Source organism: Staurois parvus, unplaced genomic scaffold (assembly GCF_062004578.1).
Source record: "Staurois parvus isolate SC_StPar_1 unplaced genomic scaffold, SC_StPar_1.0 ptg000365l, whole genome shotgun sequence".
Taxonomy (NCBI): domain Eukaryota; kingdom Metazoa; phylum Chordata; class Amphibia; order Anura; family Ranidae; genus Staurois; species Staurois parvus.
In genome coordinates this window covers 2,514,140-2,541,574 of record NW_028318161.1, presented here as the reverse complement: position 1 = coordinate 2,541,574, position 27,435 = coordinate 2,514,140, and the positions used below count along the sequence as shown (strand labels likewise).

General features: G+C 40.6%; 1 protein-coding gene across 3 annotated transcripts in view; it reads left to right on the top strand.

Moving 5' to 3' along the window:
* LOC149456272 (ligand of Numb protein X 2-like) overlaps nt 1–27,435 on the top strand; it is a 97,957-nt gene that overhangs the window by 53,881 nt on the left and 16,641 nt on the right. For 2 of the 3 annotated variants that reach the window (XM_089685198.1, XM_089685197.1), the window contains exons 2-5: nt 1,375–1,816; nt 16,797–16,999; nt 17,100–17,296; nt 24,527–24,901. In XM_089685198.1, coding sequence (XP_089541324.1) covers nt 1,428–1,816; nt 16,797–16,999; nt 17,100–17,296; nt 24,527–24,901 — 1,164 coding nt within the window. In that variant the 5' untranslated portion in view covers nt 1,375–1,427. Of the gene's footprint in view, nt 1–547; nt 855–1,374; nt 1,817–16,796; nt 17,000–17,099; nt 17,297–24,526; nt 24,902–27,435 lie in introns of those variants that run through there. The other variant, XM_089685196.1, reaches the window with a different exon arrangement.

Here is a 27,435-nt window from a genome sequence, read left to right as displayed (position 1 = left end):
ATTTCTCAACAAAATAAAGCAAGGAGACATGAATGGATGGGTGAGTTGCTTTGAATATTAACTATGAATTAAATAGCATTTTTGGTTTGTGGTGCTCTTTAATTAATAAAACTATGTTTTAAGTGGAGTGTATGCAGAGGTGTTTTTGTTTGTTTGTTTGTTTTTTGGATAATGCTTTTGCTTTAATGCCAAATCTAGCTTAGAGTGTTAAAGATCTGCTTTACTTTCACCCATGAATCATTGTACAACAGTCTATTTTCACAAGGCAGTGCAAGTTCTAAGTTCCTGCGTGCTGTGCGTGAGTCACTGCTTCGTCACATGGATCTGCTGTGCAAGCCATGCCAGCTGGCAGTGAAAGGGTTTTAAGTGAAGACACACCTACCACTGTTTCCTCTGTTTGTTCTTGCTCTACAAAAAACAAAAAATCCTGTAGCATTGAATTACTTGGCTGCAGGCACAATACATTGCTGACCTGTCTGGCCATCCTGTGGCCAGTGTCCTGGCTTTGTAGGACTTTGTCATGACATGCCCCATACAGGTACCCTAGCAGAGCACCGTGCTGGGAGGCATAATGGGATAGTCCTGGGAACTTGCAGGTATCTAGCATAATGCAGAGTTCTGTGATTTACACTTTGTTACCTCCCACTGTGTGTTGTTGCAGAAACAACAGAGCAATGCAGTGTGCTGCTTCACACTTAATGATGGTAATGCAGCAAGAGGCACAGAAGAGCAGGGAAGTGGGATCAAGTGTGTTAAAGTGCTTCTTTCATTGCTGGACCAGCCTGTGGATTAGTTTTCACTACCTGGATTAATGTTTGACTTCCATCCAGGGAGGGAGGCAGTCACACTGACAGGTAGGACCTGGCATATGGTGGAGTTGTTGGCGTGATCTACAGCCCGTACTGCATTTGTCACTTTGCCGTCATGTGCACACTACTAGACTCTACTTCTCTGCCTGATACAGCAAGGAGACTTTCCTGGTTTTGCTGGTTTAGATTATTTATTTGTTTTTGTTAACCATTTACTTGGGTAGCAATATTACTTTGCAATATGCAGAAAACGTTTTGTTTATGCACTATGTTTGTCTGTTGAGGCCTTTAATTTTGCATTTAGACATCTGACTTGATCTTTACAGGGACACACCTTGCTTTTTTAATTATAATGATACCACACAGCTATTCCCTGATGTCCCGATAATAGCAGCCTGTGCTGGTGACAGCCCTGTACATTTAATGATCAGCTGTATAGTAATAATAATAATGATGTAACTTTAATAGCAGAGAGTTAGAACATGAGATACTATTTTCAGAACAGAGACAAAAATAGTTCTTGTTTTGACAGTTTTTTTTTCTTTTTCTTTTTTTTCCTATTTAGAAAGTCATGCTGTGGCCACCTTGTCTGTAATCCTGGCAGATCACAATTTGACAATGGCTGACTTGGCACCAACAGAAGGAACTGCTGCAACGCCTGAGCTGTGTTCAGACTGTGGACAGCCTCACCTAATAATCGAAACCCACATCTACAACTTCCAGGATGAGGTGGACGATGAGCTGGTCTGTCACATCTGTCTGCAGCCACTACTGCAACCCATGGACACGCCTTGTGGTCACACATACTGCTACAGGTGCCTGAAAAACTTTCTACATGAGAAGGACTTTTGTCCTATGGACCGCAAGAAGTTATGCTTTCACGATTGTCATAAGTCCAGCCTTCTGGTGAGAAACCTGTTGGATAAGTTGAGTGTCACCTGTCCATTCCTAGCAGAATGCAAACAGGTCATGCAGCGCTGCGAGCTGGAGCCCCACCTACGCAACAGGTAAACATCAAAGATCAAGGCACTGGAAAATGTCAGTTCATGTAAATACCACCTTCGTTTCTACTGAGACACGTGTATGCTAATGAATAACGGCACATTTGTTTAAAAAAAATCAGCAGATATCAGTCATGGGAAAGACATAAACAAGAAATCAGTACCTCATCAGACCATCAGGTCTGTACTGTGAGGCCTGCACATGGAACTGTGTGGTTTACAGCCTTCACAATCCATTTCTGTTTGAAGCTTCATGTATCCTTTGTAGGATGGGTGGGATGAGCCATTGGCTTCCACTGCTGTCAGTCACAGCCAGTGAGCCAATGAGGAGAGAGAGAGCGAGGCCGAGCAGCGGCTCTGTGTGTGAGCAGAGCTTGGGAATGAGCCTGCTTCGGTGGCCAGATGACAAGCTTCTTGCTCTAGGGGCAGGAGCGCTGACAGAGGACCCGAAAAGAGAAGAATCGGGGCTACTATGTGTAAAACCGCTGCACAGAGCAGGTAAGTATTACATGTTTGTTATTTTAATAAAAAAAAACAAAACTGCCTTTTACTGCTTCCTAACCACACTATAGCAGATATACTGCTACAGGGCGGCACATGTGCGCAAAATCACGTATAAATATGTGATTTTTGCATTTCCGAGTAGGGGGCACACACCCTACCCACGCCACCAATCACTGGGTCCTGGCCGGTGATTACTCGCCGGTGCCCAGTGACTTAGGAGCATCTCCGATGGGGAAGAAAACTGAATGTAAACAACACAGTTCTCCTCCCTGTCAGCTCCTGCACACTGCTTTGGATGGCTGTGCAAAGCACAGCCATCCAAAGCAGTGTGCTTACAGTGAAGGGCACGGACACAGCACAGAGTAAAACAGCACACAGTTAAACCTTTGATCACCCCACATAACCACTTCCTTCCCAGTTCCATTAGTATAGTTTCAGTGCTTTTTTTTTTTTAGCACTGATCACTGTATTGGTGTCACTGGGGATGTCAGTGACACCAAGTCAGTTCCCCCCCAGTGTCAGAATGTCCTCTGCAGTCCCACTATAATTCGCTGATCGCCGCCATTACAAGTAAAAATAAAAAATAGGAAAAAAATCCCAGTATATATTCTACCATTTATAAATGCTATAACTTTCATGTAAACCAATTAATTTACACAAATTGGGATTTTTTTTTTTTAGCAAAGACATGTAGCAGAATACATTTTGTCCTAAATTTATGAAATTTTTTTTTTTTTTTTTTTTTTTTTTACTGGAAATGCTTAATAGCAAAAAGTCAAAAATATTGTTTTTTTTCCTCAAATTTGTCTTTTTTTTTTATAGCACAAAAAATAAAAATCGCACAGGCGATCAAATAACACCAAAAGAAAGCTCAATTTGTGGGAAGAAAAGGACAGAAATTTCATTTGGGTGCAGCATTACATGACCGTGCAATTGTCAGTTAAAGAAACGCAGCGCCGTAATGCAAAAGATAGCCTGGTCATGAAGGGGGAAAATCCTCAGGAGGGCAAGTGGTTAATATCACTTTAAGCTGCAAAGGCAGTAGACATATGGCAACTACTTGTTGTGGCTGTGATGATTTTTAGCAGCAAAAATGATCACCCCTGTCATTATGTGACCAAGTTTAAAGACAGTGCACAATGATTGTGTGCAATTACACAGCTGTGTCAGACTGGAATACTTTACAGGTGCAAACCCTAAACAAGCATGCTGTACTTGAGCACCAGAAAACTGTCAGAATTGCCCATCCCCATACCTGTTTTGGGTCAGCAGCAAGGACCACTTTGAACTCAAGGGGTGGAATTAATAAAATATGTCTTCTGTAGGTCATAGAAGGGTCGAACATCGGTCAATTTTTCGAAAAAAAAATTCAGTCGTTCGTTTGGCCAACGTTACCACCAATGGTAAAAAAAATCAGCTGACAAAATCACATAGTTCACCCCATAACTTCTGTCCCTTGCAGGTCACAGCTCATGCGTGGATTTTTTATCGGTAAAACGATCGGCCGATTTGCCCATCATTGGCAGGAAAATCGGCTGATCGTCAAAATCGGCCGCAAATTTTCCAACATGACCAATAAAGAAACTGCAAAAAACGTCCGACCAATTAACCCACTAACAGTGCGATTTTTTTTTTTTTTTTCTTTTTTTTTCGGCCGAAAAATTGGCCGATTTTCGACCCGTCTATGGCCGGCATTAGACAAGTTGAGTCAAAACAATGGCATCAGCATGACAGCCAGATAATTAGCATTACCTAAAGGAGAGTACACCAGTGACAGTCTCCATTGCTCTCCCATGACAGAGGCCCTTTAGGTGCATGTATGCTAATTAATGTGTAAGTGTAACACATTTAACTGTATATCTCCCAAAGATCACCATTCCCCCCTAACAAAAAAGACTGCCACCTTTGTTCAGGCATCATCCAGCATCGCAATCTTCTGATTGAACTGAGATGATAGCTAGGAGATGACACATCATGTACATTTTATTGTCTGTGACGTTCTTGGCTGACTTCACAAATATTGAAAATAGATCAGCCCCTCACTGCATCTTTTTTACAATGTCTTGCTGCAAAGTTACAGTGTGACAGTTTGAGTGATCACTGGGGAAAAAACAGAGAATATGCTTCTTCCTGCTTGAGCAAACCGATGACATCATTGCATTCTAGGCAAAGTTAAAGTGACACTAAACAATGTCCTTACTCTCCAAAAATAATCCAGACACGTCCACTACTTACTGGCTCTGTAGTATATTTTTCATTATATTGTTTCCTGCTGTTTTTCTGCCTCCTCGTATTGTCCTCTGTGAGCTCACAAATGTATCCTTTTTTTCCTTCACTTTTGTTTCTTTGGATCTAGCAGTGCGCATTAGTTAATGTGCACTGTTCGAAGCACAGTACAAATCCCATAGTCTATAGTCCCTAGTCCATTACAAGATACGAGCAAGAGAATTTTTTTTAAACAAGAGTTTAGTGTCACTTGCCATCCGCCCACAGTACATTTAATGTGGGTGGGAGGCATGTGCAGGCTGGATCACTCACATGTAGGTCATCCAGCCTGCTCCAGGTTAGGGGAGCGCAGCGTGCTGCTTCCGTGACCGCTGTGTCCACAAGACAAAGCGGATTGCGGCTCCCAGTACCCGGCCACTTTGAGCGATCCAAGGCCGTAATGTGATTGCTATGCAATCACATGATCACGTTAACAAAGCTGTTATGAATGAATGTGATTCATAAGAGTGATGCTGTGATTGGCCCACATCTGTCACATGGTACCTGGGCAAATCACAACACCCTGTACAATGCGATTAGCTGTAGCCAATCACAAATCACTCGTAATCACAACTGTTATGTCACCTATTCATGACAATTCGAAACATTGCTGTTACAGTAATAATCATTGTAACAGCAATCAAAATGTAAAAAAAAATATACTGATGCACTTGAGGCCTAGTTGACCACCACTACTCTAAATGACTTCAGTGCAAAATCGTGTCCTATTGGCTTCAATGTAAAATCGCCTTTCATTGTATTCAATGCAAAATCAGCTCCCATGGACTTCAATGCAAAATCGGCTCCCATGGACTTCAATGCAAAATCGGCTCCCATGGACTTCAATGCAAAATCGGCTCCCATGGACTTCAATGCAAAATCGGCTCCCATTGACTTCAATGCAAAATCGGCTCCCATTGACTTCAATGCAAAATCGGCTCCCATTGACTTCAATGCAAAATCGGCTCCCATTGACTTCAATGCAAAATCGGCTCCCATTGACTTCAATGCAAAATCGGCTCCCATTGACTTCAATGCAAAATCGGTTCTCATTGACTTCAATTCAAAATCGGTTCCCATTGACTTCAATGCAAAATCGGTTCTCATTAATTTCAATGCAAAATCAGGTCCCATTGACTTCAGTGCAAAATTGCATCCCATTGACTTCAAGGCAAAATCGCTTCCCATTGACTTCAATGCACAATTGCCTCCCTTTGACTTCAATGCACAATCTCTTCTTATTGACTTCAGTGCACAGTTGCCTCCCATTGACTTCAATGCAGAAACACCTGTCAATAGCACTCCCATGTGAACACTTATCTCTGCATGCCACTCTATCACTTGTGAGTCTGGAATGCACGGCTACAAATTCGCACAGGAACCTTTTTGTAATGGCACTCAAAACACAATGCGTGTGGATGGCATCTTGTGAACCACCTCAGTAGAAATACATATCTAGCCTCTCGTGCGAATCTGTGAGTTTGAAAATGCATCCAGAATCGCATATGTGTGAATTAGGACGGCTCCATTCATACCTGGGCATTTTAGGATCACGGCAGAATCTCTGATCACAAAATGCGGGTTCAAGTGCCATTATTTTCAATAGCACCTAAAACGTGGTGCAGTTGTGCCGTGTTTGTTGTGCGGCAAATCATGCTTGAAGCTTGTTGCTCAAAATTTGCCGTGCCCCAGGTCCTGACAACCAACACTATGCAAAAAAAAACCTGGCTCCTAACTTTTTTAGCTAGCTCCTCGATTCAAAGCAAATATGTCAAGCCCTGATTTCAATGCATAAAAATACGTTGTAAGTCTGTGAAAGCATCAGTTTATATAGCAGGTGCATGATGCCTGTGACGGCCAGCACTTGGACAGCCATTCAGACAGTATATAGTATTTGAGCCAGACAAAAAAATATATTGTCGCTCTTTTAAATGTGCATTTATAGGAAAGCAATAAGAAGAGAATCATTCCTGTCATGTCTATTTAGGCCTGAAATAATGATTGCTTGGTATAAATCCATCCAGTTAGTGGATGCTTCCTCTGACAACCTGTAAACCAGGGCCTGTAATAGATATACTGTATGTCTGAATATATCCCAATCTTGCAGTTCTGGAAGTTGTGTCAATCGTATGTTTCTCTATCACGTCGATGTTATGGTTTGAACCCATCTTTATAAATGTAGGCTTTATACAGTGCACCTCTCTGGTTTAGTTTTTGTGTGTAAGGTAGTGTAAGAAATAATGGGCAGTGCACACACAAATTCTGCTTTCTGTGAGGCCTTGATTGTGGAAATTTCTTCACTCTGAATTTTTGTTATACTTCAACTGGTTTCACTCTGCTTCATGTTAATGCTATACTTCTAACTCTGACAGCCAGGCATTTTATTCATTCCCTGGTATGTGTGGCTGTGCACCTAGAATCTCCTATGGTCATTTCCCAATTTGTGGTAAGACTGTCAAACACTACTAGTCTAGGTATGTACATTCATTTCTAAAATATTTACATAAATCAAATTCATACATGATACCTAAACACTATGCTACATTGTACTGCACAGATTGTAAAGATTATACACCCTATGTGACGTCAGATGGATTTCAAACAGAACATAAAACCGGAGCTTTGTTATGTACATAAATCACAAATGAATAAACTCACAAGAGGTGTGAGTCTGTAAAGTACAGTATCATCTGCCACACACAACAATTGTACAAAGCCTGTGACAGCGTGACATGTTACCACTTGATTCTATAGGCAGGAAAAGAACTGAGCCAATCATAAACATTAACAATTGAGACCGTAGGGTAAATTGCAGCATAACTGAATCACATTACTATTATTTTCAGTTACAAAAAAAGTGCTGTAGCTTCTTCTCTATTAAGAAAACAGTACAAATAACAAACCACTGCTTTCAAGCAGACCAGCCTAGGTGGGGATCACTCAGTCTGTGGCTACAAGCAGCATTAACTACTTTTGGCAATATAGTGTGTGTGTGTGTGTATATGTGTATATATATATATATATATAATTAATATTATTATTATACAGTATTTATAAAGCGCCAATAGTTCGCTCAGCACTGTACATTACAAAGGGGGACAGAACATGTGACAGAACAATACCAATACAATGCAAAACATGAGGGGATTGAGGGCCCTGCTCTTTCGAGCTTACAATCTAGGAGTGTATATATATATATATATATATATATATATATATATATATATATATATATATATATATATATATATATATATATACATACACAGTATATTGGGACCCCTTGCCTTTTACACGCACATGAAGTTTAATGCCATCCCAGTCTTAGTTCGTAGGGTTCAATATTGAGTTGGCCCAAACTTTGCAGCTATAACAGCTTCAACTCTTCTGAGAAGGCTTTCCACAAGGTTTAGGAGTGTGTCTATGGGAATGTTTGACCATTCTTCCAGAAGCACATTTGTGAGGTCAGGCATGATGTCTGATGAGAAGGCCTGGCTCGCAGTCTCCGCTTTAATTCATCCCAAAAGTGTTCTATCAGGTTGAGGTCAGGATTCTGTGCAGGCCAGTCGAGTTCCTCCACCCCAAACTTGCTCATCCATGTCTTTATGGACCTTGCTTTGTGCACTGGTGCGCAGTCATGTTGGAACAGGAAGGGGCCATCACCAAACTGTTCCCACAAAGTTGGGAGCATGCAATTGTCCAAATTGTCTTGGTATGCTGACGCCTTAAGAGTTCCACTGGAAATAAAGGGCCAAGCCCAACCCCTGAAAAACAACCCCACACCATAATCCCCCTCCACCAAACTTTACACTTGGCACAATGCAGTCAGGCAAGTACCGTTCCTCTGGCAACTGCCAAACCCAGACATGTCCATCGGATTGCCAGATGGAGAAGCGTGTTTCGTCAGTGGCAGCGTGCTTTATACCACTGCATCCAATGCTTTGCATTGCACTTGGTGATGGAAGGCTTGGATGCAGCTGCTTGGCCATAGAAACCCATTCCATGAAGCTCTCAACAAGCTGTTGTGGTAATCTGAAGGCCACATGAAGTTAGCTATTGACTTTGCAGACTGTTGGCGATTTCTGCACATTGTGCGCTACAGTATGTGCTGACCCCGCTCTTTCATTTTACGTGGCCTACCACTTCGTGGCTGAGTTGCTGCTGTTCCCAGTTGCTTCCACTTTGTTATAATACCACTAACAGTTGACCGTGGAATATTTAATAGCAAGGAAACTTCAGGATAGACTTATATTACAAGTGACCCATTCTTTCTCAAATGTTTGTAGAAGCAGTCTGCATGCCTAGGTACTTGATTTTATATACCTGTGGCCATGGAGGTGATTGGAACACCTGAATCCAATGATTTGGAGGGGTGTCCCAATACTTTTGGTAAGTGTGTGTGCGTGTGATCATTCTGCATACTTTTTTCCCTTTTATATAACTGATCACATAGTCTCTGTTTCTGCATAAGGAATTTCGAGATATTGGCTGGGAGTGGGGGAGAGACTGCAGAACACTGATCTTCCCAGTGAATAGCTGGGGGGGGGGGGTGTCAGGACAAATTTGATCCCTAGAGAATGGGAGATCTCAGCACAGCTTAAAAAAAAAAAAAGGGAAATCAGAGGGACTGCCAGGAACACCAGGGATTTCACACAAAGGAAGCAATACAAACAGACCAGGATACTTTTTCATACAAGTACATGTTACAGCGAGCTCATATCAGGAATATGAAATGTTGGATTTACATATTTTTAATGAACACTGAGAGGTTATTAACATAAAGCTAATCCATTTCAAAGGTATATCTGAAAATACATTTAAAAAAACTGGTTCCTTTTTCACAATGTGTGAATATTAATGAATCATTACTAACCAATTATTGTATATCATTCTGTAGCAGTATTGGCGCCTGATTTACAAAGTATTTTTATGTATTTAAAAAAAAAAGAAACAAAAAACGGATTCTGTAGATTTCCTTTAAATACACTACAGGCCTGCCTTTTCAGTTTTCAGATATCTCAAGGCTCAAAAATTAGCTAGAAAGTGGAGTCGTTGCCCATAGAGAAAAATTCAATCGGCTACAAACAGATATATAAACAAATAATAAAAAAAAAAAACTAAAAAGCACTTTTCACTACAATTAGGCATTTGTTAAAAAACAAAAAACACCACACTATATATATTTTTAAATGTGTAAGGACCAGAATCCATCTTCATAAAAGCTTCCTGTTGTCCACAGCATATTTTGGTTCAAGCAAAGCGATACTGCTACACTGATGCAGTGCTTTTAGAGCCTGTTCAAACATAAATGTAAATTAAAATGCATAAAAAATGTTTTGAAAATAGATGTGCATTACCTTCCATTGACCTACAGTGACACAAATTTTTGACATGTGTTAAAAGGCATTTTTATGTGCAATAGATTGCTATGTGTTTTGCAGGTTATCTCCTGTGACATCACATCCTTTTCCTGTTAGTAGGTTGAGAAGAGTAAGAGGGAGAAAAATAGAGAGTCCAACACATTTTTGTTTTTGGAGAGGCATTGGCAAATGGGATATCTGGAGTAACAGCCCACACATGGCTTACAAACTCATCTACAGCATGTCTATAAACCCTGCCATTAAGGCACCTCATTGGCCAGCTTTCCACTGCACGTTCTGCACTCCCCCTCTAAAGTGGCTGCCGTATAGGTCCTTGGAAGGAACAAAATAATAAAAAGCTTTTTTAATTTCTTAATAGGCTTGTGTTGCATGGCTGTGCATTTACATGCATCGTGTTACAATGCATAATACCACCTCTATGCCGATGACACACAAATCTATCTCTCAACCCCCCACCTCACCCCCTCGGTCTCCGCCCGAATCACACACCTACTGAGCGACATATCAGACTGGATGTCGCTCCACTTCCTTAAACTGAACCTCTCCAAAACCGAGTTTCTTGTCTTCCCCCCAGCCCGGACACCACCCCCCATTGACTTCTCCGTCACATCCAACAACGCCACCATCAAACCCGCCCCGCAGGCCAGAGTACTTGGTGTCATTCTGGACTCCAACCTGTCCTTCCAGCCCCAAGTCCAGTCTTTAACAAACTCGTGCAGACTCCACCTCCGCAACATCGCCAAAATCTGCACGTTCCTAACCCCAGAAACCACTAAACAGCTCATCCACTCCCTCATCATATCACGACTGGACTACTGCAACTCCCTCCTCACTGGCCTGCCTCGCCACTGGCTATCCCTGCTTCAGTCGATCCTGAATACGGCTGCCAGACTCATTCACCTTTCCAACCGCTCCATCTCCGCCACCCCCCTCTGCCAATCCCTCCACTGGCTTCCGATTGCGCAACGCATCAAATTCAAAATCCTAACGCTGACGTACAAAGCTGTCCACCATACTGCCCCGTACTACATCACTGACCTAATATCCAAGTACCGCCCAACACGCACACTCTGCTCCTCACAAGACCTCCTTCTCTCTAGTTCCCTGGTCTCCTCCTCCCATGCCCGCCTCCAGGACTTCTCCAGGGTGTCACCCATCCTCTGGAACTCCCTGCCCCAACCCATCAGATTATCACCTACTCTCTTCTCCTTTAGGCGCACCCTGAAAACCCATCTCTTCAGGGAAGCCTACCCCACCCCCTGCTAACCTGCCGACCTCCTCCACTCTTCCTACCACTCCATCCCCCACAGCTATCTCCTCCTGTGCCACCATCCCCTCCCTCCTAGATTGTAAGCTCGAAAGAGCAGGGCCCTGAATCCCCTCATGTTTTGCATTGTATTGGTATTGTTCTGTCTCATGTTCTGTCCCCCTTTGTAATGTACAGCGCTGAGCAAACCATTGGCGCTTTATAAATACTGTATTATAATAATAATAATAATACATAGCATTTTAATTCAACACACTGCACTGTACAAGACACCAGCACTGTAGTGTGAACAGGAGGCTGGTCAGAAATCTGGGGGTCCTGGACCAAACTGTCCTGACAAAATGCAGTGGTGGTCAAGAACCTGGTTATGCTGTTTGATGAGATGTCAAGTCTGACTGAATAATATGATACACTTCTACACTTTTGGCAGTCAGGCTGTGTTTGAACTGTACTGTTGGCTGTTTCCCTGAAGTTAAGCTTTAAATAACTATATTTTCTGTGCGCAGCAGCAAGGTTCATCCACCTATTTTCTCCATCAAGGCACTTAACTCCTTTTTCCGTCTTGCTGAAGTGCCACCCTGCATTGCATGTCCCTACACTGATGAAAAAGCATGTACATGCCCATACTTGACCTATGCCCATTCTACCTTTGAAGCATTTTTTAATTATGTCTGATATAATATTGATTTTTGCATGTTATATTGTAGAAATGACATACTCACCTTTCTCCCTGAAGAAGGAATTTATTATTTATTATTTCAGGTACTTATATAGCGCCGTCAATTTACGCAGCGCTTTACATATATATTGTACATTCACATCAGTCCCTAACCCTCAAGGGGCGTACAAGCTAAGGTCCTTAACTCACATTCATACATACACATACTAGGGACAATTTAGACAGGAGCCAATTCACCTACCAGCATGTCTTTGGTGTGTGGGAGGAAACCGGAGTACCCGGAGGAAACCCACGCATCAACTGACCAAGCTACATTAAAACATTGGCAGTCATTTTGGTGTATCTTTGTATAAAAGGGTATATGTACATTGTATTGTCATTGGATTGCATGTATGTCACTAATTGGATACAATTTTGACATGTTTTTATAGACCTATGGGTCAATTTTATGCAAATATGTCTACAAAGAAAGATTGACATTTTGTCTTTTAGATGAAACACTAATTTGTTCTGCCTTTTAAAATCCCAGGGGGGTTATAGGTATTCTTTTAGGCTTTATAACTGTATTTTCGGATGTTGGCAGGACATTGTATGCAAATATTCACTTGATCCAGCATTCTTTGTCATTTACACTGACGAAAAAAAGAACTTGTCATTTCTAGCCATGCTGTCTGTATAGATTGAAGCTTGCAGACAGGAATATGGTTTCAGCTTTGCAAACATTTACATTTATGGATTTACTTCGAGCTATCTTTGTAATTGGTATGTGGTCCTAGCTGGAGTAAGAATTGAAGGGCACGCTGTACACTAAACGTCCTTGATTAATGATTTCATAGTCCAGACCCAGGGAGTGCTCTGTAAATATTACACTGTTTCAAAGAATCGCATGGTACTCTTTGTGATGTTTGTTGTTGAACTCCGAACCATTGACCTGGAAACAGCAAAGCCTATGTAAATTGTGAATGTATATCGTATAAAATATATAAAGCACGTTGACTAAATATGTATTAACACTTGAGATCAAGGATGTAATAGGAGTGAAAAATACATTTTACTAGATTACTGTAAATATTATTTTATTGTGCTTTTTTATTTAACCAGAATGAAACTATTTGCACAAATTTCACCAATAAATCATCTTAATTTTAGTCAGTTTTAACCATTTGCCCTCCAGAGGATTTCCCCCCCCCCCCTTTTGCGCAGTCATGCAACGCTGCACCCAAATGAAATTTGTCCTTTTTTTTTTTTTTTCCTACATATGGGAGTTTTCTTTCGGTGGTATTTGATCGCCTTTGATTTTTTTAAAAATGTTTGCACGATAAACAAAAAAAGACTGACAATTTTGAGAAAAATACTATATTTTTTACTTTTTGCTATTAAACATGTCCGGTAAAAAAAATTAAATAATCAAATTTCGTCATACATTTAGGCCAAAATGTAATCTGCTACATGTTTTTGCTGAAACAAAAAAATCCCAATACGTGTAAAGTAATTGGTTTATGTGAAAGATGTAGCATCTACAAATGGTGGTGTGTATATATACTGGAATTTGTTTTTTTTTTATATACTAGTAATGGCGTCGATCAGTGAGTTATTGCAGGACTGCGGCGGGCATTGTGACACGGGGGGGGGGGAACTGACTGTCACTGACATCCCCAGTGACACTAATACAGTGGCCAGTGCTAATAAAAAGCACTGACACACTACTTATGACACTGAGCAGGAAGCTGTTAACATCTGAGGTAATCAAAGGGTTAACTGTGTGCTGTTTTACTGTGTGCTCTCCCCCGTCAGTGATACTCTGTGATCACCGGGTGCCGGCGGGGAATCACCTGCTTTTTTTTTTTTTTTTGCTATTTGGCACTGCACTACTTTAACTGGCAATTGTGCAGTCATACAACACTGTAGCCAAAATAAATTTATATCTTTTTTTCAAACAAATAGAACTTTCTTTTGGTGGTATTTGATCATCACTGGGTTTTTATTTTTTATTATATAAACAAAAAAAGACCAACATTTTTGAACAAAAAAATTATTTTTTTAATTTCTGCTATAAAACATATCCAATAAAAAATAAAATAAAACATTTTTAATATAAACTTAAGTCAAAATTATTGTATTGTATCCGTCTTTGATAATAACTGTGTATTGATTGGTTTGTGTGAAAGTTATAGCATCTACAAACTATGCTGTATATATACTGGAATTTTTGTTTGTTTATTTATTTTACTAGTACTGATGGTGATCAGCAAATTATAGTGGGACTGTGATAGTGCGGCAGGCAATCTGACACTGGGTGGGAGCTGACTGACACTGACTTCTCCAGTGCCACTAATACAATGATCAGTGATGCGGTTCACTGTACTAATGACACTGGCTGGGAAGGGGTTAACATCTGGGGCAATCAAAGGGTTAACTGTGTGCTTAACAATGTGTAATATGTGCTGCTTTTACTAAGAGCCCTGACTGTTTTTGGGAGTTTTTTTTCTACCTGCTTTGCATACTTACCTGCTCTGTGCAATGGTTTTGTAGTATAGAGTGCCCCTCCTAGCAAGGTAAAAAACAAACTTCTGCCTTTTAGAATCACTATAAATTACTTCCTTCTCCTGCCAATGACTACTTGTCCCATGAGGCATTGCTTCTCACACTAGTTTGCAGGCACGTACTGACAATGTATTTTCTGATATGTAGACAACTAATGCATTCTGTATGCAGGCCAACTAATCGGTTGACCAACTAATCAATTTTGAAAAGAGCTGACACTATTTGACATTGACACGATTATGTTGATTAGTTGTTTCAGCCCTATTTACATCTTCTCTATTTAGAGATGTTGAAGGATATTCTATATCTAACTAATCCCTTTTCTTAAGATGAGCATTGAAAAACGTATGCCATTACCAGTGGTCTCCAAACTGTGGCCCTGGGGACGAATGTGGCCCTTTGCTTGATTCTATCTGGCCCGTGGGCCATTATTCCCCCCACTGTCAGCAAAAGTAGGACATAGTTCCTACCACTGACACCCAATGATGGGGCACTATTCTTCCCATTAACACCAACGATGTAGCACTCTTACTCCCACTGGCACCAACAGTGGGGTAGTATTCTTCCCACTGGCACCAACAATGGGGTACTATTCCTCCCACTGGCACCAACAATGGGGTACTATTCCTCCCCCTGGCGCCAACGATGGGGCACAATTCCTCCCCCTGGCGCCAATGATGGGGCACAATTCCTCCCCCTGGCGCCAACGATGGGGCACAATTCCTCCCCCTGGCGCCAACGATGGGGCACAATTCCTCCCCCTGGCGCCAACGAAAGGGACACTGTTAACTCCCATTGACACACAGACATTTTCTACTCCTGCTGGCCATAGTCCAGCCCTCCTACAGTTTGATGGACAGTAAATTGGCCCTTCATTTAGAAAGTTTGGAGACCACTGCCATATACAAAACCATTTAAATAAGTGCCCCAGGTAAACTGATGTTTTGGGCCTCATGCACACAGGACGTAAAAAATGTCGCTTTTACAGGCATTTTTTTTAAAGCCTCTAAACACAAATCTGTCTATATGGTCATGCACACAAACTCGTTTACAGGCATATTAGAAAAGGAATGTTTAGAGGCTGAAAAAAAAATATCACGTGTGCGTTCAGGAGAGGAGCATTTGAGCAGAAAAACCACTTCACAGGCCTAAAGTTTAGGCACATTTAGCGCTTCAGCGTTCATTTCAGTGGCCAGAATAAATATTGTGGTCAATGGAATAAACAAACAGCCAAGAACAAAGGTGTTCAGAGAAGTTTGACAAACACTCCAGTGTGCATGAGGCCTGAATGGCATTGTCTTGAGCTGAGAGTGGTGGAGACTTTCTGCGCCTTTTGTTTCACTCATTATTGGCATATACCTAATATTTTAAAATGGTAATCTTGCCTGTATTTTTACTATGTCCTTTAAGTTCACCAGCTGTTATTTGATTAATTTTGAATGCTGATGATGCTGTTAGATATGTAATTTTGTCATTCTTGTTGGTTTTGATTACTGTTTGTAGTTTTCACTGTATATAATGGATGCTTCTTCATGCCAGGTTAAGGCCTCATGTACACTGGACGGTTTTATTTAACTCTACTAGAAGCCTTTTCCTGGCAGCAGCGTTTTGGGCAAAAGAAGCCTGAGGCTTGTAAAAGTGTGTAACTCATTTACAGGCTTCAAGTGTTCGGGCATTATTTCAATTCATTGGCCAGAATAAGTAATTTATTCTGGCCATTGAAATGAATTAACAATCAAGCGATAAATGCACCTAACATTAATGCGCGTTTAGACACATTTCCTCATGGCAGGCATAATTTCTGATTAAAAAAAAATCTGGTTCTCCTGGACACAGTGGCCCTGGGTTTTTTTCCTGCGTCTAAACTCTCCTGCTACTAAAAACTTCTAAATGTTTGTGTGTATGGACACATAGGTTAACATTCAGGGAAGTTTAGAGGCAGGAAAAAAAAAAGTCAGACACTCCTAGGAGGAGCTGTAAAACCGTCATAACGCCTATATCTAAGCAGCTCAATCTGTTGTCTTAATTGTACTGTGTGTAGACATTACACCACCAAAACTTGTGTTTTCATTAATGTGTGATACCAGAATATCTGTGTGACATTTGTGGCCTGAAACTTATCCGTGGGTTTATTATATAATCCTATCGTGTGTGTGTGTGTGTGTGTGTGTGTGTGTGTGTGTGTGTGTGTGTGTGTGTGCACGGCTTATGTTTTTTTGGTTTAGCCTATTAGGCCACATATTGGTTTATGTGTTTTATATGAAATATTTCAGTCTGCATTGTCTTTGTGGGTAAAAAAAAAGTCCACCCAAACTAACCCAAAATGATTTGTCTGTTATGTATTAGGTGTGCAGGTTTCAGAAAATACAAGGCAGAGAAAGAAAGGAAGAGCTCCCCAGGTAGTGTGGGCAAGGGTCCCCGAGAGAATGAACGCTGCCAAGCAAGTGATATCTCCAGTGCCTTGGCAGACTTGTCCATGGCTGCAGTGGTGGCTCTTGGTACATCTGAGCCAGGTTTAGTTAATCCAGCTTTTGATGAACATGATGATGGTGAGTTGTTTTATCAGGATTTAAAGTATTTTTCCTCCTACTTTCCTGCAATATTGTGGGGGAACTTTTATCTATTGTAACCTGATTTCCATTCTCTCAGATCAACCTCACAGAACAAGTCTTGTAGCAGAGACAAGCAACATAGAAATACATCGTGATGACCAAGAGGAGGAGCTTGGTATGCGCATTGTGGGGGGCAGAGACACTCCTTTGGGCAATATTGTGGTGCAGGAGGTGCTAAAAGACTCATTGATTGCTACTGATGGCAAAATTATGCCAGGAGACCATATCCTAGAGGTAAGAAAGCTGTACAACTGCATACAGTATATTTAGCAAAGTGGCATTTTTTTAAAGTGTAACTTCTAACGATTAACTTCTTTTACTTGCTCCCTTTTGATCTGTTAAAGTGATATTAAAGGTTCTTTTTTTTTTCAATAACAAACATGTTCTACTTACCTGCTCTGTGCAATGTTTTTGCACTGAGCAGCTCCAATCCTCCTCTTTTCAGGTCCCCCGCTGGCCTCCAGACTCCTCTCTCCTGCCTAGTGCCCTCATAGCAAGCAGCTTGCCATGGAGGCAGCTGAGCAGGCTTGCTCCCAAGCCGCTACTCTGAGTGTCCATTCACACACATAGCATGTTTCGGCCCTACCCCCAATCTTTCCTCATTGACTCACTGGCTGTGATTGACAGTAGCAGGAGCCAATGGCTACTGCTGCTGTCTCAACCAAAGAGGAGGGAGAGACCAGGGAGAGCTGCGGCTATCGTGCACATCGGTGGATGGAGATGGGACTCCGGTAAGTTTACAACCACTTTAATGATACAATTGAAAGCATTTTGTTATGTCTGTGAAGTGCACAATATACCTGGTGATCCAGAAATCCAGTGAACTCCTAACTTTCTGTAGCGATATGACTGATGCACCGAACTCTTGGACATCGTTATCAGACCTGTCTAGTTTTGTATTTATAATGAAGATGAGGAGAAGTGGAGTTTTTCTGTTATCTAAATCAAGAGCGAGCAGCCTAGGATAACAACCCTGTTCTCCATTTGTGAACATTATCACCCTAAGTGTCAATTCACACCAGCAACGGCAGTTGTGCAGTGTGATGCAGCAGGACAACTGCAGTGCTGACGCATCAATCCCAGCAAATCGCAGTGTTCTCATTTTTTTCTTTTTTACTCAGACAAGCTTTATTGAAATGTCATGCAAATTACATTTGATAAAGTTCTATTGGCCACCTCATGGTGCGAGGAGATGGTTTACCTTGCATTGCGCTGCACTGAAATTAAGTACAGCCTGCCATGCTTTTTTTTTTTTTTTTTTTCTTTTCAGCATACATAGTACAGAGTACATAGGGACTACTCACTTTGCCTCGTCTTGCGGAGGGACTGTGGTTGAATAGCTGCTCACTGCAGTCCCACCACACCTGGTGTGAATTGTCCCTAAGGAAGTGTTACTGGCATGTCTTCAATTTACATTATGTTGTACAGTGAAACTTTCTTTTTTTTTGTTTTTCTTTTTTATTTGTCACATTTATACAGGAGAAAATACTGGGGAAAAAATTTTAATCTGTTCTTAGGGCCATATTAAATTCCCCTGATTTGGTTTTCAGTAACTTTAAATGCTAAAACTGCTAAGTAAAGAATTACATCCATTCACACTGTCAGTGTCAAACCTGCATTTAGGGGACATTTCTAAACATATATAAATGCCAGTAATGATCTTTCAATGATGCCATTCACATTGATCGTCTACCTGTGTTTAGGTGCAGTTTAGCAATGTTTAGAGATATTAGACTCTTTTGCTTCCAGGATCTCATAAGAAACTCTAAATACAGCAAACGTATGCAGATGGTTAAATTGTACATCCAAGATCACTTTTGAATTTAAAAGTAGAAGCACTAGTGTGAATGAGTAAGAGGGACACACATTATCTAAAAACAGCTGGCCAGTTAGAGGGCTAGGAATTCTATGAAATCCTTTCTACAACTGTACTGGTAAATTATTATTTCATGTACCATGGCAATAGTTTGTTTATTTGACTGTTATGGACAAATTATAGACACCTGCAGTTCAAGAGGAAAAGGTCCTATTTAAAAAAAAACAAAAAAAAAAACAAAAAAAAAAAAAACATAGCAGTAAATACAAAAATGTAACCAAACCAAGTTGCTTGGCCATTTGTAGAACAAAAGGGTTTGGAACTTCTGTGGTTTAAAAATTAGTATTTTGATATTTTATAAATATAAATATGCTCAGTGACAATTAATAAAAGGAACCTTTCATTATATAATAATTTCAAAAATCCAAAATCTATAATTTTTCAAATTAAAGTCCAATTTCAAATTAAAGTCCAATATCACAATAAAATAAATAAATAAATACGTGTAGTCCAAAAAATTGATTCAAGTGTAAAAAAGTCTCCGCTGCTTGCAAAACCTTGATTACCTCAAAAAAAACAAAATATACATAGTGCATTATCCTTTATAAATAAAAATTTACATGTGAAATCAATCCGATAATATTCACCCAAGTGAAAACACGTGTATATATCAAACCACATACACATGTGATATACTGTGCAAAACCATGCATGTGAAATACTCTACTGTGCTCAAAACTCATGACACAGTGCACACTTATATCAGGGTAAGGAGTGAATACCCTTACCAATATTCAAAGCAATTTATGTTTTTGATCTCAATCCACAGAAATTGCCTGGTGATATAAATCCTTTTGAAGATGTCCTCAGGGTTTGCTTTGATCCTATGATACTGTATGGATCCTTCCACCCTAGCAACTCAGATATGTTTCCACCATATACGCCAGTCAGATACCCATAGATAAGGAACAAATCATAGCGTGATACTGCCACATACTAAGATCCAAAACTTTTAATTATCCTGCTTACATTAAAAACATCTTTCCATCGCACATAGCATATAAAGACCTGTCTGCCATCCGGAATCCAGGAGAGTCCTAATCGCAAGTCACAGCCGATTTTTTTCCCTCTCCAAGATGGCCGCCACTCCACTTCCGATATTCTCGTATGCGTCTGACGTCACCTCCCTTTGACGCGTTTCGTCATTGGACGTAATCATAAAGGGTTACGTCCAAATCATAAATGATTACGTCCAATGACGAAACGCGTCAAAGGGAGGTGACGTCAGACGCATACGAGAATATTGGAAGTGGAGTGGCGGCCATCTTGGAGAGGGCAAAAAATCGGCTGTGACTTGCGATTAGGACTCTCCTGGATTCCGGATGGCAGACAGGTCTTTATATGCTATGTGCGATGGAAAGATGTTTTTAATGTAAGCAGGATAATTAAAAGTTTTGGATCTTAGTATGTGGCAGTATCACGCTATGATTTGTTCCTCATCTATGGGTATCTGACTGGCGTATATGGTGGAAACATATCTGAGTTGCTAGGGTGGAAGGATCCATACAGTATCATAGGATCAAAGCAAACCCTGAGGACATCTTCAAAAGGATTTATATCACCAGGCAATTTCTGTGGATTGAGATCAAAAACATAAATTGCTTTGAATATTGGTAAGGGTATTCACTCCTTACCCTGATAGAAGTGTGCACTGTGTCATGAGTTTTTAGCACAGTAGAGTATTTCACATGCATGGTTTTGCACAGTATATCGCATGTGTATGTGGTTTGATATATACACGTGTTTTCACTTGGGTGAATATTATCGGATTGATTTCACATGTAAATTTTTATTTATAAAGGATAATGCACTATGTATATTTTGTTTTTTTTGAGGTAATCAAGGTTTTGCAAGCAGCGGAGAGTTTTTTACACTTGAATCAATTTTTTGGACTACACGTATTTATTTACTTATTTTATTGTGATATTGGACTTTAATTTGAAATTGGACTTTAATTTGAAAAATTATAGATTTTGGATTTTTGAAATTATTATATAATGAAAGGTTCCTTTTATTAATTGTCACTGAGCATATTTATATTTATATTTGCACACCTCTAAGGGTAGAGGTGAAGTGTGCTTACAAAGAGTTGGGGCGAATTAGTGATTTACATTTATTATATTTTGATATTTTGTTTTATGTGTTTATGGTAAAATAATAATGTAAAAAGATCATGTGTGTAACTGAATAAGGTAAAACCGCATTAAGTTAATAATTTTGTTATTATTGTGTTCCGGCTATGCAATGGAAATAGTGGTTAAATATTTTACAAGATAACCGCAAACTTTGTACACGTGACCGTGTTGTCTGTATTTTGCAGTCGCTAATAAGTCGTCTTTTGCTTTTCACCTAAAACTTGTCACACATTCACAGGGCTGCAGGCGTATTAAGACTATCTGGGGAGGGTCCAGGTTTTGAATGTGACACTAGTCACTCTAAGCTTGGCTGAATACAGATTAGAGCAAACAGGTTTAACATTGGATCTGCAGCTGACTATACACGATTCGGCTGCCTATCTCTGGACCATATTTAGGCTGTCTGATCATACAGATCATGTGTGAAGCCAATTCTGACAGATGAGAAGGTTTGGCACCTAAGCATAACCTCTGGTTTGTACATGAGACTGCAGATCGCTGCTTGTATTAAACCTTAATCTAGCTGATAACTGGCTAGTTCATTAGAGTATTGGGTGGTATTATATTGTAAATAGCAATGTAGTTATCAGGTACACTAGCTGATGGTTAGAAAACTTTCACCTGTACACAATTCATGCATCCAGTGAAATATAATATGTCTTCCGTGATGTACTGAGATTTGTCATTAGTGTCCTATTTCTCACTGCAAGCTAAATTTTGAGATTTTATGTCCTGTAATACAATTGAAGTGTATTTAAAGTCAAACCTTTTTTATAGAGTAGGGTTTTTTTTTCCTTTCTGTGCCTCTTCCAAGAGATTCATTTTACTTCCTGTCCCAGAAATACAGCAGGAGTTAAGAGGAGAACTCTCCAAAGCAAGCTAATAACCCCTCTGAGATGGCTGTCACCAAGAATATTGGGTTCCCCATTAGAATATTGCTCTCACCTCCTGTTCTTGTGACAATGTAAACATTTTGGATTTTCTATTGAATTCTGTAGTGATGACCAAGTTCCCTAGGATCAATAGTGAGACTAAATCTCCCCAACATGGACGCACAAAAAACTGAAAGTGGTTCTAATCGCTCACCATTCTATCCAAGACTAAATACAAAAAGGTTTTGGCTTTACATACACTTCTCAGTATAGATGGACACACTTGTTTTAAATGCCATTTGCAGTCCATGTATGGGAAGGCTGGTTGTACAGAACTTCTGTACAAGTAGCTTGTTGACTTTTTCCCCCAAATGATCAGTGCCGCTGGCTATGGCCAACAGCACTGATCACTGTATTGTGACGGCAGGGAAGTCTTCCCACTGTCAGACCACAATAACTCTGGGAGTGATTCCCCTACTCACATCAAATGTGTGGATAGGGGAATTGGCTGATTTTTTTTTTCTCTTTTAATTCAACCATTTGATTAATGCATGGCCTGCCTTAGGGCAGTATTATGCTGATGAATATATTAATGAGGTTCAGAGCTACAGAAAGATAATTGTGTATATTTCCTAATTATTGTAAAACAATATAATCAGATCCTATGAACAGATAACTATAGCATTCTGTACCATGATAAATAAAGGAGTGCCTCTGGAATAGAGTTGAAGATCAAAGTGAGTCACGGCTCTGTCTGTATTGTAGGTTTTGTAAATGACCACTGTTTATGTTGGAACCAATGCCACGTTCTATTGTTCATTAAACAATGTTGCAGGAAGGTATTACAGAATACTTTGCATGAATTTTAATCATGTCAAAGAGTAAAATTGGCCATACCCTGATGAAGATACCCCCCAGGGCTTTGTATTCTGATCATCGCCCCCCCACTGCTATTAGAATACACTGATTAGTGGCTGCAGTTGCTGATTGAGAAAAGTTTTCCAACATGTCCGTTCAACAGAAGCTGCCCAAACAAATGACTTTATCGAGCAGAGGCTGACACACTCTTATCAAAATTGGGCTGGTACAGTGGGAATCTCCACCAGCATATGGCCAACTTTAATCCTTAAAGTAACTAACAGAAATAAAATATAAAAGTAACCGTAGAAGAACAGATGACCAGTTTTAAGACATCTGCCTATCTTTGAGTGGTTTATAATTTACTGGAACTAGCTGTTGCTTTCTTTCTAAATTATTAACACAAGCTTGATAAATGTCTTCTTGCAGTAGCAATTAATTTAAAAGGGAAGTATGACCAATGATTTTTTGGCCATACTTTTTTTTGTTTGTCACAGGACTGCACTTACCTTTTGCTCTCCTGGGACAAAGAATCAGCCTACAACAGGCTAAAGCCCGCTGTACGCTGACGTCACAAAACTGCTGCAGGCTCTGGCAGGATCCCAACCATATTGTCAAGGTCCACCTAGCTGCCTGACTGACAACTGGCTCCAGCTCTAAGGGCATGACTTAGAACAAAGCAATCTGCACCCTCCCCCTCTGCAGCCTGGTTCTCCAGTGAGTTCTGGAGGGGCATTGCGGAGAGCAGGTTACTGACAGTCACCTTTCTCCACAATGAGAAGACTAAAAGCTGAGCCATCAGCAGTCATGTGCTTGCTCTGTTCTTGGTTTTAAAGTTGACATGGGCCGGCTGCTGCATTGAGGGAAGTATGCATGTTTGTTTTTTTTATTGACCCCCATGCAGCTCCTTTAAGGAGTTGAATGCGCTTGATACTGAACCTCTATGTAGCTGAACTATTGCAAGAAGTAATCAAACTTGGTCACAGCTCTTGCTTTTACTGGGCTATGTATGATCAACCTTAAATGCCAATGGTAATTCAGTTTGAACTCCAGGAATTAATCGTATTGCATACTTACATTGGTCTAGCTTGGAACATTGTAAGTATGCATATCCTATACCTAATGGACTGCTGAGGAAGATGGAAATTTATTGTAATTGTTGGTGCTACTACAGTGATGGCTGCAATGTTCTGGGTCAGGCTCAGATTCTATGCGAGTGACTGCCTTACTGCACACTGATCACAGGGAGTCACTTGCTCAGCAGTGCTGCCAATCTATAGACTGCCTTATATTTTCTTTTCTTTTTTCTCTAAATGGATGACGTGATGAGGAGGGGCGGTGATGTCACGATCTCCACACCATCCAATCAGAGAAGGCTTGTATTTATGTAAAAAATATTAGGTGTTCAATGAATGGTGGCTGTGCTGAACAGGCAACATCCTGTAGCCAGCGTTCAGTGGGCAGATGTTCGCATGGAACTTGAGGGCATTCGTGTCGACAACGTCCGTGATTTTCAGCTTCCCCAGTGGTCCATCAGGTATAAGATATGCATACTTCTGTTGTGCCAAGCTGAACCAATGGAAGTATGCAATACAAATAACTCCTGGAGCTCAGCATTAATATTTAAATGTATTTTAGTGCTTTATTGTGTGATAGTAGTCAGCAGCATTTTTTCATCTTGATATTAATTACATTTTTCATGTTTATCCCCTGCATATCCCAGGTCAATGGCATGAATATTAGCAATGTATCTCACAGCCAAGCTATTGCTTTGCTCCGCCAGCCCTCCTCTGTCCTGTATCTCACGGTGTTGCAAGAGAAAGGCTTCTCTCAGAGGTCTCAGCGTACGGAGAGTGGTACCACACTCAGTCTTGGCAAGGAGGTAATTCAAGTTGCATTGATGAAGCGGGATCGGTCTGAACCTCTAGGAATTAAGCTGGTCAGGAAGACAGAAGAACCTGGAGTTTTTGTTCTGGATTTATTAGATGGAGGACTGGCTTCAAAGGATGGGAGGTTGAAGTGTAATGATAAGGTGCTGTCTATCAATGGCCATGATCTCAGACAAGGAACTCCAGAGACAGCAGCACAGATCATTCAGGTAATCTTACAAAGAGACAAGACCAGAAAAACCTGTCTGTGTGTTTTTGTGTAGAAGCCTCACTGAATTATGGTTGAGTTTAAGAATATATTATTACTATCAGAAATGTAGAATTTCATTATGCACTCCCTGCTTGAGAGTTAAATAGCACTAAACGTAACAGATATGTGAACTGATGTGGGGAGGACACGTCAAATACAGGAAGTATGCCTTCAACTACACAGCTACAGATAGCTCACATTCAACATCAGCAGGACAAGTGTGTTTTCCATTGCTCATTTAAAATTTAACAATTTAGAGAATATTGATGTGTCCCAAGTGGAGCATTATTGTTGAAAAGGGCTCATCTCCTAGCTGTTGGTGTGTATTGCCACCCACAAGCACCTGTGTCCCCCAGTATTCATGTAAATACATAGGCAGAGGAGAGACAAAGCAATTGCAGGCATCTCCTAAACCATATTGTGGGTGAAACAGTGGCATCAGACAATTTTTCACCTCCGCAATCATTTCCAATCGTTATTTGACTAAGACCGTTGGCTAGAACGGTCTTTTAGTAACCATAAATGCGGGATTAAAATAAAATCAGAAATGGTGTCGCGCTCCACTACCAATTGCAAAAATGTGAATAAATAAATAACAGTCCAGCTCCGAAAGAGTGCATAATGATATATCTGCAATTATATTACTGTTGCAAACATGTCCTTAATAAATCCGTGACCTTGATACGGACCATTCTCCATGATGAAGCCACATGACCAGGATTGCGACATTATTTCTGATTTGATTTTATTCTCTGTGACACAATGGTATGAGTATGTGTAGAGTGTAGGCGAACCACTAATTTTCACAAATTTTTTTACACAATTTTTATGATAATTTCATTTTCAATATTGTATTGATTTCATCACACAGTATTGGTAATATTTTTTTTGCAATATAAAATGGGTATAGGCTTCCTGAAAGAAAAGGTTCGTAGAGACTAACATTACTGATGTCACCTTCTGAAAATACTAGTTCCCTGTTTATCAGGGTGATCCATTGTTTTTCTTTTTAAGATGATGTTTTTATGGCTGTCCCTGTGATAACTTCCCCCCTGATTTCTTGTACAGGTGTCACAGGAACAAGAAGTGATAGAAAATCTCTCCACTGGGGTCAAAGACAGAAATAAAAATCTTTCAGAATTACAAAGTCTTTTTTTACATGAAAAATAGTTGGGGTTAGGATTGAATTCAGGGCTGGCCACATCCTTTAATTTTTTGTTTCCTTCCAGTTTACCCATACACTGTACAATGTATGCTGCATCTAAGCAAGTTAAAACTAGTTAGATAGATGCTGCCCTGGATAAGAGGGTAGGGGTTAAAGCCTTTCCCAGTTTAGCAGGATCCTTTGTTGCCACACTGCACCTGTGATATAAAAAGGGACAGTGGGCCAAGTCAGGGGGGTTCGTAGTGTGATTGCTTGGTCCTGCTTCTTCTTGTGTTCCGCTGTCTTGCCCATTTTCCCGGGTCCCTGAAGATGCCACAGTCAGTCACCAAGATATAAAGTCATCAGAGCCTGGGGTCGCGCTGAAGACACCAGCTGCTGGAGAATGGCTCTGATAGACTCTGGAATTACATGGACCCTACCTATGCAGGTACGTTGGGGCAGCGCAAAGCCTTGTTAGGAGTAGTAACTAGGGATTTAGGGATGTTGACCGTTTTGTTGAAGTTCTGTTGGACTATCTTGTCTGCTTTGGACTCTTCTGTAATATTGCACTTTAACTCGCGTAAAATGTTAAACCTTGCCTTCTGCCTGGTCTGAAGTCCTTGAAAGGGGTGCACTGTAAGTAACTGGCATTATCACACACTGTAAAGTTTGGATCTCTAGCACTTGAGGTATGAAATAGTCAGCATGTTAAGAGTCACCTTAATGCACGTTATATGTGTGATTGCCATGAACAACGAAGGTACAATTAGCAAACAGCCTGTTGGAACATGTGCCTTTTAGAAATGGGAACCGCTGGACAAGGCGGCTGAGGTCCGTGTTTGGCACAGCAGTGGGAAGATATACATTTACACTGGTACCCGAGAGTAACTGAAGAACAGTTGTTGTACAGGTGTACATGGTGTACGTTCACCGCTAAGAGTAGAGGCCCGCCTTAAGGTTGAGCCTTGTCCCAGGGCATTGGTGAAAATGGCATTGAGCAAAGGTACCCCATGTGTGTGAAGCAGAGAGAGACCTTGCACAAGGTGCCTAGTGGTGTAGCCCAGAAGAACCCACCCCGGAGTAGGCCTCTAATGTTTACCAGACTTGGCACCCAATTGGAAAACATGGAGGATGTGACAAACAACCACCACCCTGCTGTCATCTTACATGCATGAACACCTGCATACTTTCAACTACTTCCATAATGGGGAAATCAGATGACCGACAAATTAAATCTCATTGTGTTAGATGCTAGTCAGCAGTATTTTCTATGCTACAGTTTTTTGTGTCTCTCACACCTCTGATATTCATATAAAGGTAGCAGAGTAAAATCTTTAACAGGTGTATTT